The sequence below is a fragment of the Carcharhinus amblyrhynchos genome, chromosome 12, assembly GCF_965287045.1.
Source record: "Carcharhinus amblyrhynchos chromosome 12, sCarAmb.v2.hapA, whole genome shotgun sequence".
NCBI lineage: Eukaryota > Metazoa > Chordata > Chondrichthyes > Carcharhiniformes > Carcharhinidae > Carcharhinus > Carcharhinus amblyrhynchos.
In genome coordinates, this window is record NC_137335.1 from 64,899,806 (window position 1) to 64,913,970 (window position 14,165).

At 38.2% G+C, this 14,165-nt stretch overlaps 1 protein-coding gene across 1 annotated transcript in view; it reads left to right on the forward strand.

Annotated features, from left to right (window-relative positions):
• Positions 1–14,165, forward strand: part of lrpprc (leucine-rich pentatricopeptide repeat containing) — a 133,554-nt gene that overhangs the window by 100,688 nt on the left and 18,701 nt on the right. Inside the window, exons 26-30 of the mRNA XM_080200647.1 lie at positions 2,417–2,485; positions 3,085–3,175; positions 6,684–6,826; positions 9,398–9,542; positions 13,168–13,294. Coding sequence (XP_080056773.1) covers positions 2,417–2,485; positions 3,085–3,175; positions 6,684–6,826; positions 9,398–9,542; positions 13,168–13,294 — 575 coding nt within the window. The remainder of the gene's footprint in view (positions 1–2,416; positions 2,486–3,084; positions 3,176–6,683; positions 6,827–9,397; positions 9,543–13,167; positions 13,295–14,165) is intronic.

Sequence of the window (14,165 nt, forward strand, 5' to 3'; positions counted from 1 at the left end):
ATATGTCTTCATAGCATATAATGTATCAAATGTTTCCCTGTTGCATTGCTCGTAGCAGGTGATAGCAATTGAAACAACTTAAAAAATTTCAACTGAGCATCAGAAGTAAGACTAGTTCTCTTAAGTTATTGAAGATTAGAATTCAAAGTGGCAAAGGACCGCCCAACAATAGATTAAAAGGTCAAAGCAAAGTGGAAATGGGGTGTATTAAACAAATGTGTGAGAAAGAGATTGAAAAATAAGGAGTGGGAGAGAAAACTCATCAATGGAACTTGAAATTAAGTGAAATCTGCAACACAGTGAAGAAAATGAATACGAATAGTAAGACAAGTAGAATAGTAGACATAAAATAAACAATCACCCAAGTTAGTTGCTGATTCATAGGACGGTGGTCCTTAATATGTTAGAAAGCTCTGTTGACTGATATGTGCTGACAAATTACATGGTTCCTTGCAATGCTGACTGAACACTTGGACGTATAAAGTAACTTTTGTTATTGAATATTTTGCTATAATAATCGAGCATCAAAGACCAGCAGTGAGGTTGTTTAGTTGGTACAGTTGTTCCCCTGTGCTTCATTCTTTCTCAGATCCTTACTTTATGTATGAGAAGCCGTTGGATGGTCATGATGCACCATTTCATGAAACATGCAAACGGGATGGAACAATAAGAACATGTTGACTTGGAATGAAATAATTCTCCAACAAAAATCAATCAGTCATACACTGAGGCTGAAACCCTAATCTAACAAGTGTGAGCTCAGTTCTACTCCAACTTGCACAAAAAAGAGCCTGCCCAACTCAAATAAAAACGTGCATTAACAGATGTACAGTGAAATTGCAGTTTGTATGGTGTTGTGGATGCAATTTAGTAGCATGCATTATTTGGTTTTAGTTTTATGAAACCTGCAAGACTTTGAATGTATTTAATCTGCAATACAAGAACGATCATGTCTGTGGATTTTCTGTATAGCTATGCAATCACATTCCCCTTCTGCAAAGAGTTGCACTTCAACTTGGCAGATAAGAAAATGGGTGCCGAGGACCTCTGGGGAAAATATTCCAATTTAGTGTTAATGTCGACTAGGCTATAATGATTTTTTTCATCGGGGTTTGTGACTGTTTAGTTTTGAATCCCTAATGGATTTTTGAATAAAAGGAGGTGAGTAGATGAAAAGGATGTAATGGTGTGAATTGAAAGTGCCCTAATCAATTGAGGATATGTTGTTATTCAAGTCATGTTTAGAAAAACTAATGTATGATGTCAGACTTCCTGCCACAAGAGGTATAATTTAAACTACAAAATTCTGTAAGATGAATGTTTTATGTCATTGTCACTAGAGTTTATAAGGTGCCTTGGCTGGTAAAGCACTACTTAGTCTTTGAGCAATAAGCTGTAAATGTAGAACATCCATGAGGTTAGGAGATTTAGTTAAGCTGACCTAGATGTTCTTTTGAGGATTGAGTCTTATTGTAAGTGAAAACTGTTCTCAATATCAGATGAAACTGAAGGATATCTGCATTTATTGCTTAGCCGTCCTTGAAATGACAGGCACATCAATCAAGTCTAAACACAGGAGATTTAATACATTTCATGTTGTGGATTTGTGTTGTTGAGATCCATGTCATTTGGATAAGTGAAGATATTGAAAGTTGTAATCAAATGTACTATTTGTTCTGCACCTATAATCAAACTCTTTTGTTTAATTTTCGGGATTCAGGGATGTTTAATATTTCATTTCAAGCTATATTTTTTATGTAAGCTTACTTTAACTGCTAAAGTTGGCATGAAAATTTATCTGCTCCATCAACCTCAATATAGGAAAAATGAACTTGAGAACTTAAGAGAGTATTACCAAATTTTTAGAACATTGGGAGAGTTACTTTGTTTATTTAAATCCTTATAAATTAAAAAAAAAGGAAGCTCAGCACATCATTCTGGTAAATGTAACATTTAAATTCATTTTAAGAGGATATTTATGAACCTTGTTATACATAAACTATGAACTGCATAGCAGAAGCTTCCTTTCTTATGAAATGAATTTGTAGAAAGTCCATATTAAACTATTCCTATAATAAACTGAACTAACATGGTTGTATTAAGTGCCTTGAATATAAAGACTAAGTCAAAAATGGCTTACAGAACAGGCTTAAGAACATTTGATTATTCATGCTAATTGTGGCACAGCAAACTGGTTGTGATTAGTGTGAGTTTTTTTAAATTGTAGTTTTGAATTGTAGACAAATTAAATGCTGTTTTACCATAGTTATGAATGTTATAAATTTTGTTCAGTAATTCTATATATAAAAAGTGATCATCTCATGCAGGCGTTAAAGCTCAATCATTCTAAGAAATGTATTAATTTTGTCCAAGTGCCTTTTACTAATCTAACCTTTTTTTCTTGTCCTTCCTACAGACACCTGGCCTGAGAGCCCGTCCAGGGAGGCTTCAGTGGTTTGCAGATAAATGCACAGCCACGAATCAAGTAGGTTGGCTGTGTGGTTTCTCAATTAGAATCGACGTTGAGGGAATGTTTCCCCTCGGGGGAGGGGGGGAATTTAAAATGAGGGGTCACAGTTTCAGAATAAGGAGTCTCCCTTTTCAGACTGAGGGCAGGAGAAATTTCTTCTGAGGGCCATTTGTCTTTGGGATTCTCTTCAACAGAGAGCAGTGTAGGCTGGATCATTGAGTATGTTCAAGGCTGAGTTTAGCAAATGTTCAATTAACGTGGGAATCACTTGTTGTGAGGGGACAGGCGGGAGAGTGGAGTTGAGGCTGCAATCAGATCAGCCATGACCTAGTCGAATGGTGGAGCAAGCTTGATGGGCCGAATGGCTTACTCCTATTTCTTATGCTCCTGTGACCTTATAAAAGAAGGTTGGTGTTGGGGAGGGGAAAAGAGGAGAATGGCGTCATCTGCAAGCATGTTTCTAATCCAATCAAATCATCTAAATCGTAAAGTAAGGCTGTGCATTCCTTCTAAGATTGATTATAATTAGACTGTTTTGGAAACCTTTTATATTCACAAAACCTTTCCATTAAGAACTTTGTTTCGTTGTGAAATATTTTCCTAATTTGCTTCAGATTGAGGCACTTGAGAACATGGTGGAAATGACCCAGAAGCTATTCGAATGTGACCGGGATCAGATGTACTATTATCTTCTGAAGCTTTTCAGTGAGTGAACTTTTGATTGGATACTAAGCTTGAAAATTATATATAAAATACTGTGCCCAAAGTACAGTGCATGTTTTTTTAAGTCTTCAAGCACAACATAGGTTAATTGCAATCTGAAATGATGCTAATTTTTCAGAGTAGGTAAGACTGACGACAGCATTCAAGCTCTTGAACATTGGAGTGAGCTAAAATGTGTAATTATAATGTATTTTTTGACAACTGACAGTTGGTTCATCCCAGTATAAATCTAATGCTTTCTTTTCTGCCCCCCTTGGGTGAAGTGGGTGGGGTAGAAGGCGAGAATTGGCAGCTGATTGTTACTGATCTTTCAGTACTAGTCGCCGCCAATCTGTTAAATTCCAAAGTCAGATTTGTTGTTAATTTTTATTTAAAAATTGTTGCATGTTCATGTAACATGCAGCTATGAATCTAGAATCGATTTCCTTTCAAAGATCATTCTTCTGCTGGCTCTTCCAGCAGTTAGCTTTATGCTAAGTGGCATGTGTACGTTGCGTGCAATCTATGAGCATTGCAATTACTGTTACACAGCTGTAGTCTGCATGCTGTGTGTTTTCTGTTGGGAAACTAGTAAGAATAAATCTCCTATGAACAGTTTCTAAGCAGTTTCTGAAGCCATTTTCCAGTCATACAATCAGTCGAACTTTGTGATGTTTCCTTTGCATGTAATTTGTTTGGAAGTGTCAATAATCAGAACATTAGTCACAAATTGAACAAAATTTGTTATGTCAACACTTCATATAGAGATCATAACAGTTTTTGCAAATTACCTTGTGTATTTTTGCACTCCTCCAATTATGGCTTCTTGCCTAGTCTTGATTTTAATTGCTCCACTAGTGGCCTTCAGGCCATAAGTTCTGGAATTCCTTCCCTAAATCTCTCCGCATTGCCACACCTCTTCTCATTTAAGGGGCTCCAAAAAACTAATTGGTCAAACTTTTGATCATCTATTCTAATATTACCTACTGTGGTTTAGTATCAAATTTTGGTTGATAATTCTCATGTGAAATGCCTTGTGACTTAAGCATGTCAAAGATGGCTTTTATTATAAATGCAACTTGTTGAAGAACAAACATGAAATGTAGATTTTTTTTTCACAAGAGTTTATGATAGGGATGTGAATAAAAAAGATGAAGTAATTATAATGGATGCTGCAAAGGCTCTCTTTTGGTGTTTCCCTGACACAAATATAGTTTGGTCTCTGCTACATTAACTAATTTTGATGGAGTCACCAGTTAACTGACCTATAGTCAGGAGAGATCAGCTAGAATTCTCACTCTTGCTCGCTATTCCTCAGCTATGAAAAGTGCAATTATGAACCTGAATGTAGACCAGTTAAAATTCAGTTGATTTCTGCTCCATCCCCTTCACCTTTTCCATATTTAAATACCTTGATATTTGCAGTCCAAATGCATTTTTGATGAATAATTAGCTATCCAGAGTTCAGTTCTTTTAATATCAGACATTTCACCCTTATTTTTGGAGATACTTTTTACTTATTATCAAATTGCAAACTGTAAAACAATTTGGGAGGTACAGTTGGTGGGAGCATAGGAGTTTCTGTGCAGTACAAACTCAGCAGCTGAGAGGTGCAAATCTGAGGCTTGATAGCATCGCACTGGTGTGAAAGCACAATTACAGCCTGACAAGTCTCAATGTGAAACGAGATTGCATAAGCAGTTTCCACAACAAATGTGGGCACAGCAATTTATAATGGAAAACAATGTTTTAATAACTTGCTAGTCAGTCAGCGTAGTGTTGCATGTGGAAAATCTGGATCAAGTGCAGTATTCAGATTAAACAGGGAGGAGGATAATTGTGCCAAGCCCAAAGTAGGACTGTCTTGATGTGAGAAAGGACAGAATCGTATGGTGGGTTATTGGGAGGAGTTACAAGCAATTGAAAATGTTTGTGGGAAGGGGAAATGGGATTTGGGCCACAAATAAGAGACCTGTGCTAAGGAACAGGTGGGTAGAGAAAATTGAAGGTCACAGGAGGTGCAAGAACAAGGGAGAAAGAGAAAGAGGCTACACAAATGGAATTCTGACATTACTGAGCTGCAGCAGGGAAAAGCATGGTGCATGAGTTAGAGAAGACCCTTGGTGGGATATAATTCAAGGGATGTCAGATGTCTTTTTAATATTAACCTATTGGCTGAAGTATAATTTTGTAAGCTAATTAAGTCCCGCAACAACTATGCATGGCACAGGATATTCTTTATAATGATTTTGAGTTGTGGATACTGGATGAGTTCTGAAACTTTTTTCATGTACAAGTAATGATATTTTGGAGAATATTAACTGTCAAAGCATGCTGCATTGAGAATTGAAGTTGCATAATCCCACTCTTGACTGGAGGAAAGTGTCCCATATCTCTGGCTGTTAAAAGACCAAAGAGAAAACTGATTTCTGCAGGGTCAATCTGTATCCACATGGACATGAGCCAACAACACAAATCTGCCTTTAATTTGTTTTCCAGAAGGCTACAAAGGTTAGGTGGTATGGAAACTGAAAATGTCACAAGAAGCCTGACAGATGGTGCTTAGTGTGGGGGGTGGCCTGTGTTTATTGCATTTAACATTCAATGTACTTTTACTGTGGAAATTCTCTTTGATACCACTGAGTACCAAATGAAAAGCCTTGCCTTTGCAAGAAAATTTCTGTTGGTTCATATAAAAATATCATGGGAATTTATCTGTTCCTGTTATCGTTTTTATCTTTAGGGTTCTTCTCTTTCAAAGATTAATGTAGTCATTTGGTGTCTCAAGTCCATTCTCATGTTTTTCATGACTTGAACCACCTAGTCTTATGCCTTCTCTCGAAGCTATTTGATTGGTGCTTCACCACAATCAACTTTTCTAATTGATATTTACAATATACAGGTTCTGTCTTAGAAAGAAGAAGGTTGAGTTGTGACTTGATAGCGGCCTTTAAAATTATGAAAGGATCTGATAGATTGGAAACAAAGAGAATGCTCCAGATCTTCTGTGTAATGGCGATGATAGGTGGATTGCTGTAGCGATTGAAAATCGCCTGCGCTGCTGCACAGTTTGGCTTTCATAGATTTCAGCACTGCCTCTGCTTTTGTATTCTCCAAAAACAAGACCATGTCTTCTGTGGTGCCACCTTTATAACCTGTATATCTGTATTGCAAAGTCCCTCCAAAATCTTATTATTTATATTGCTTTATTTTCCTATTCTTAATGTAAAATGCATCACTTCGCATCTCTCAGCATTGGACCTCAACAACCACTTTGCTAATCTTATTAGCTCCTTCAGTCTTTCACAACCCGAGTCACACTTGGCTTGCTGTTCCCAAAATTTGATGTCATCAGATTACATTATTCCTTCAATTCCCAGTGCAGATCGTTTAAGAGTCATAAATACATATGCTCAGGATGGAACTTCGCTCCTCATACATTCTATTCCAAGTGACCCCAAAATTATTTTCTAATCTCTTGTGTCTCAAACGAACATCTTGATTTAAACAGAGGAAAATAATGACTGGCGGAAAGCTGATGCAACGTGGACCAAAATGCAGGAGGAAAATGTGATACCTCGAGAGAGGACACTTCGATTACTTGCTGAAATACTCAAGACCAATGGCCAGGAGATTCCATTTGAAGTTCCTGAGGTACTTATTTTTAACCAAAAATGATTTAATTTGCATTCCTTAAATTTTAATGAAAGCATAATCAAAATATACAGTTGCTATAGAATTTCTATTTCAGGCACTACTTCACAAATTTATGTAAGGACAAGTATAGATCATTCAGCTGCTTCAGCTTGTTCTGCTGTTCAACTAGCCCACGGCTGATCTGTACTTCATTTGCTTGCTTTTCTTCCATGTCCCTTGATACCTTTGCCTGAAAAAGTCTGGTGAACATTTTAATTGGCTCAGGACTCAGCAACCCAAAGAGGGTTGGTGGGGGCTGTGAGGGGGAGCGGGGGATCCCAATTTTTCAGTTCCCTTTGTGTGGGGGAAAATGCTTCATCATTGCAATCCTAAATTGTCTGTATCTAGTTTGAAGAGCCGTCTTGTTTTGGATTCCTCCAGCAGATGAAATAATTTATGTGCACCTATCTAAACAAGTCCCTTCATCTTTTCAAGTACTTTGATATCAATCATCCCTTAATCTTACAAATTAAAGGAAATGAAGACGAATTGATGCGACCTGTCCTCATAATTTAGCCCTGTAAGTCCGAAACTAATTCCAGTCAATTTGCATTTGTACCCCTTTCAAAACCAGTGTATCTTGAGGTTTAGAACCCAAACTGAATTCAGTACTTCAAATGGGGTCTGACAATAGTTGTCCACAGCTCAAGCATCACTTCCTCACTTTGGAATTCCATCTCTTGAGATGAAGGGCAGCAAGTCAGTAACCTCTCTGATTACAGCTTATGCACTAGATATTTTTATTTGTGATAATAAACACCTAAATACTTTTCTTCCTACATAGGCGTTTGTCTCATACTATTAAAGAAATGCTCTGACTTGCCTTTCCCACATCAGAAAAGGATAACCTATTTCCCAACATTTTTCTCCATCTACCCTAGTTTTGTCCATTTACTTGCTCCTTTTTTCCCTTTATAATTTCTTCCTCCCATTGACAGTATTTATCAGAAGTCAGGAAGTAGTGTGTCATCTACCAGTATGGATATGAAATTCTATTCCTTCAACTCTTCGGAATATTCCAGTGATGATGTCCCAGTGCAGATTCCTACTGAACCCACTTGTCACATTTCACCAACTAGAGAAGATATCTTTCAAGCTTTTTATTGGTTCCCTACCTCCTAATCAATTACCAAGCCAATATAACTTTTACGTTTGCAGTTCAAATGTCTTTGTGGAAAGACACCAATGTGGAAACCACTGAAAGCTGACTGTTGGCAAATAATGACTTGCAAAAATGAATGAAATCTTCATATAAGATCAACTTTATCTGCTTAAGCACGAAGAAGTGGAATGATTGCTACAGAACCATGAGGCTTCTCTCACTACTTTGCTCAAATATTGGTGACTGCCTTCAGCTGCAGAGACATTTGGACTCTGAAATCCTGTTCCTAAACCTCTATAACACTTATAAACTTGAGGTCATCCAAAACTCTGCTGACCATGTCCTAAGTCAATATTCTAAGTCGTACCAAGACCTGTTCACTGGTCACCACTATGCTTACTGTAACCCCTTGTATTTATCCTGTTAATCCTCCTGACAGTGGGGGGCAATTTAACGTGGCCGATCAACGTCACACGCACATCTTTGGACTGTGGGAGGAAACCCATGCAAACACAGGAAGAAAGTGCAAACTCTACACCCAAGGTTGGAGTTGAACCTGTGTCTCGGGTGCTGTGAGGCAACAGTGCTCACCACTCCTGATTAAGCAGTTTTTCAATTTTAAGATTCTTATTATTGTTTTCAAATCTTGGTTTCATTGCTTCCTATCTTTGTAATTTAATTTATGCCTATAATCTTCCAATATATCTGTTTTTCTCTAATTTTGGTATCTTTGCGCTCCCAATTTTCACGACTCTGCCATTGACTGAACATAGTCATCTATTGACAAGCAAGGATTTGCAAATGAATGAAACTTCCATATAAAATTGCAATCTTACTTGTCTAAAGCAATAGTACTGAAATTGTTACATAAATTTTGACAACTTCCCCCATTTCCTTCACCCAAACATGGGTGGCTATGCCTTCAGCTGCCAAGGTCCTAAACTCTGAAATTCCCTCTCTAAACCTGTCCATACCTCAAACTTCCTTTCCTCCTTTAAAATGTTCCTTGAAACCTAACTCAAATCAAGCTTTTGGTCATTTACCCAATATCATCTAATGTGGCTCAGTGTCAATTTTTACCTGATAATGTTCCTATATCATATTAATATTTTACTATGTTAAAGGTGCTTTTTTAATGTAGCTTTTTATAAGCTATAATGAATGTTAAAGTAGATTGCTCTCACTCTGACCTGCCAGTATCTGAGCAACATTGCTGGAGTCATCTGCACTAGCTGTCAGTTAGCAGCATGTGTGCAATTAAAGTCAAAACAAGAGGGTAAAATGTCTTTAATAAAGCACAATGCCTAACCTAGAGAATAAGAAAAGGCCATCCGGTCATTTTGACTTCTTTTGTATGTCTGCTATTGTTTCTCTCTTTTTGCCTGAATCTGACACATTCTAATTTTGTTAAAAAAATTGTTTCTCAGATATGGTATGAGGATGCGGCAAGATCCACTTCATCTGCTGCTCTCAACCAAGCTGCACAAAAACGAGCTACTGATTTGCCTGTTGATTCTGCCAGTGACTATCAGCGCAGACTGCTGACCCTTTGTAAGAAGAATAACATTCAAGGTACAATTTGTGACCGCTTTTTAAAACAAGTTACTGTTTTATTGATTTCAGAATTCAAAATAAATTTGAACATTTATACTGGGTGGCAGAGCTCAGTTCAGGTGCCAACTATTAGTATATTCCTGCACATTCTCAGCAGCCTTTAATTGGAAATTTTACTAAATTTGGCCCAGCTGGAAAAGACTGTTTTGTATGGTACTGAACTGAACAGGCCAGGATAATCATAAACTAATCGTATGTTTGTAGAGTTTAATAAAACATTGACTGTCAGCTGTATTAATGATCAGATGGACGACAGCAGTTTTTTTTCAGCATATCTTCACACCCTTTTTTCACCTTTTAAGGAATAGTGGGGAGATGATGGAAGGATTCCCAGGCTGATTATCAGCCCTTTGAACCATGTCATGAACACACCCCTCTGGCCAACAAACGTTGCCATGGAACTTGATCCATGGGTTTCTGGCCCAGAGCTAATGATGCTCCCTTAGCACCATAAGACCTCACAAGATACCCCTCCCAGCATCTGACCATGTTGGGAGAAGAAGATTGCATTGGAGACAAAATGTAACATGTCCTGATGCACCTTCCTGTCAGTCTGATTATTCATTCAGCACGTGCTTTAGAAAATGACTTTTTGTTCTGTTTGTTCAAGCCCTTTTGATTTGACCGTGCTATTATTGCCTCACTGACAGCTTGTACCTTTTTAAATCAAGCCTCCCTTTTATTTAAATTGGATCTTGTTAAGTAACTATTCGCAAATTATTTATTTGGGTTGTTAAGATCCGGAATGCAGAAAGGATGATAAAATCAAATTTCTTAGCAATGTTCAAAAGGCAATCAGATGTGCATTGGAAGAGAACTAATTTGCATGGTTATGGAGAAAATGTTGATGTTATGGGACTAAATTTGACTGCTGTTTCGAAGAGAAAACATAGACATGATGGGCCAAAGGGCCCCCTTCTATGCTGTAAAAAATTTTTGATATCATACTACTAACTTATTGTGGAGAATAGAAATCAAATGGAGAAATTAACTCTGTCCATGAGATTCCTATCAATGATGAGGTCAGTTATTCTGCCAATTCCTGCAGCAATCTGATTTGCTTGCAATTAGAGAAATATAGTCCAGTTATTTATCTATCTGATATCCTGGGAATGGGAATCTGTGTTAATAATTTTTAAATCATTGACAATATTTTCCAATCTGTGTTTTTGGTTTCTCTTGTTCAGAGCACTAAATGGCTATCTTTTTGGTCAACAGGCCATGTTGGATGAAATGTAGTGGTCCTGTTCACAAACTATACTATGGGTGGAATTTTACCAGTTTGCCCTGCATGTTGGTGGGCGGAGCGAGCTGGTAAAATCGCACGAGAGCTGAGAAATCAGAATCATGCCCGAGTTCTTGGCTTTCGCGATCTTATGAGAGCCGGATTTCCTGCGAGGTCAGCCTCTCACCAGAAATGGGCGAGAGGCTGAATAAATTGTTAATTTATTGAAATGCAGATTTTAAAAGACAGCCGTGGGACCGAAGGGGCGGCCCAATTGGGGAGGGAAGGGGAGGGCCAGTTGTCACTTTGCAGATGCAATTGGTGCAGGAGGGAAGGGGGGCCCCACTACCACTCTGCAGGTCCAGTCGGTTTCGGGGGGGGAAGGAGGGACCCATTTGGCATCCTGATCATTGGAGGGGAGGTGAAGGTGGCAGAGCCTGCATTTTGGGCAGTATAGGGCTTGCAATTGGCCGTGTGCCCCCGCGATTGCGGGGTGGAGAAGATTGTTGAGGTTGTCTGCAGTAGCAGGGACCTGACAGTTTTTTGTCAGTTTGTCAGACCTCTGCTGCTACTATTGCGTATGTGCAGATTCAGAAGCCTGTGCATGCACAGTAGCTCCCTCTGCAGGCTGGCCGGCACATTAAGCCCAAAACACTGCCTGTAGCAACTAGAAATGATTTAGTCAATTTTTTCACACACTGCACAAGATTGGGCATGAAAACTTGCCCAAAAATGGATCTGCAACTCTCCCATTTTCACCTAGCTGGATAGCTAGAATCATTCTCATAAAATTCCACCCTATGTCTTGGAGGCTGTTCCTTTCAACTCTGTTCACTGATTACCAAATCTGGAGGTCCATATTCTTGTCTCCTGAAATAATTCTTAAAATATGCACCTTTTCTGACCATTAGTTTATGTTTATTCTTATAGAGCACACAATTATATTGTGTAAGTGAGCTCTTTCTTGACACAGCTATGAAGTTGTTTCTGACAATATTCTTCTGCCTGTTGTTTACTTTCCCTCCAAGTACCAGCTGTGGCTCAGTGGTGGCGCTTTCACCTGAAGGTTGTGTGTTTCAAACCCTACGCCAGGACCTGTGTACCTAGTCCAGGCTGATATTCTAGTGCAGTATTGAGGGAATGTTATGTTGTTAGAGTGTCACCATTTGGAAGAGATATTAAATCGAGGACCCAGTTACCCTGTTGGGTTGAGGCAAATCAATCCAGGGAGCTAAGCAAGGAAGAGTCAGATGAGTTTTTTTGGTTATCTGGTCAACAGTTACTCATCTCCAACATCTGTAAAACAGATTTTCTGATAGTTACCTCATTGCTAGTTGTGAGACCTGGCTGTGTGCAGGTTAACTCCCTTGTTATCTCAATGAGATTATGATTCTTCAATAGTACTTCATGGCTGTGAAGCATTTTGGGATATCCTGAGATATTGGAAGACACTATTTCCCACAGTCCAAAAGACATGCTGGTTAGTTGCATTGGCCATGTTAAATTCTCTGTATATCCGAACAAGTGCCAGAGTGTGGCACCTAGGAAATTTTCACAGTAACTTCATTGCAGTGTCAATGTAAGCCTACCTGTGACTAAATAAACTTTTAACTTTTTAATTTTTTTAAAAAATGGACGTTCTTTCCTCTCACCCTCTCATTGTACAATTAAGGTAATTAGTTCTAGCTAGCATAAAAGCTTTCATACTTCACTATTCTCATTCTTAGTTCAATCAAACCTGTCACATAGTCACGTCCAAGCTCCAATGTTTTCCAATATTGGAGTTATTTGCACCAGAATGGCAGTTGGTGGGGTGACATTAAAATGGAACTGTCTTTTGCAGCTAGTTTCCATGATAGACAATTTGCAAAGCCTGGCATTATAACTCTAAATAGTGCACACCAATCTCCACATCAGGTCTGGTGCAGAGAATGGAAGATTATGTTAAAATTCAAAGTCATGGGAACAATGTGTTCTTATTTTTATCAATGTCCATGCATGTACTTTCAAGCAGGAATTACTTGGACTGTTTTTGGGATGCTTTGGGTCAAAAGTCCCAGGAACACAAAGGTAATGTTCCAACCCACACTGGTGTTTGCTGTCTATTTTTGAAATCATTTACAATACTGTACATAAAGTACTTTGCTGACCTCCGCTGTGATAGTCATAAAATGAATTTATGAAATTTAATCTTTAATACTGAAAGATACAAATGACTGAAGATGCCAGATGGTTTTCTTTAAACTATTGAAAACTAGATTTTCTTTGACATTTGATTTTTAAGGACTAACAAATATTTGCAGAATGTTTTTTTCATTATAATCCTATTTTAATAGAAATTCTTTTCATTCTTGTTAGAAGCTCAAAATGTATTCCTTGAAGCTGAAAAGAAGGGTCTCTTATTTAGTTCAGCTGCTTATTCAAGCTTCATGAACACTCTTCTGGGTAATGGGTTACTGGAGGAAGCCATGGATGTCAAAACCAAGTAAGTTTTTTTTTGTTTATCGATTTGAGGGCAACGGTGGAGTGAAAAAATGTTTGAGTACTAATCTCCAACAGTCATCCTAACAGTAGTTCAGCGTTTTAATTGTAGGAAAAGATTTGAAGATAGTGAAATGTAAATCCTTTATTGTCAGCATTACACTCTCTCATGTACAAATTGTTGATTTAAGACTGACAGATGGAAAAGGAGAAATCACGACAGAGCAATGGGTGCTTAGGCAGGGATTAAGGGGATTGGCTCTTGAGAGTAAGAAAATCCAGAGACTGATGCTGTATTATTTGAACGCTGGAGGCTGAAAGTGACTGAGAGGGATAGTTTTAACCCTGTGCTGCGTGAAGGATTTTCTTGGGATTGATTGCAGTAACTCTTACGTGACCCTGATTCTCTTCAGATCTTCAGAATTCTTGAGGTCAAGTAATCTCCCTGCAGTGGAGGAGGGTTGTTCAGTTTGGTGCAGGGAGGTAATTGTTCAAGTTTAGCTCAAATGACCCTCTGATAAATTGTACAATCTTTCAGTGGATGGGGATTACACAATGTGGATAATGTCTTGTGTAGACTGACATATTCTGGTTTTTAAAGATGATATCCTTTCATGAAAAGTTTTTAATTTCTCCAAGGTTAAAAACCTCTCCCTCAAAAGTTTGAATGATAGTGCACGGATGTCATTTAACACAGGAAAGCTTTGATCCTGAAAGGGTTTTTTTTGTTGAAGATCTCATGCCCCAGAGGAAAAGGAACTGCATACAGATAATCAGACAGAAGAATAAATCGAAGATCTATGAGAGAGAGAGGTAGGATATAAGCAGAATGTAGATATCTATGAGGAAACGTATTCTACAAGAGGAAGAAAACA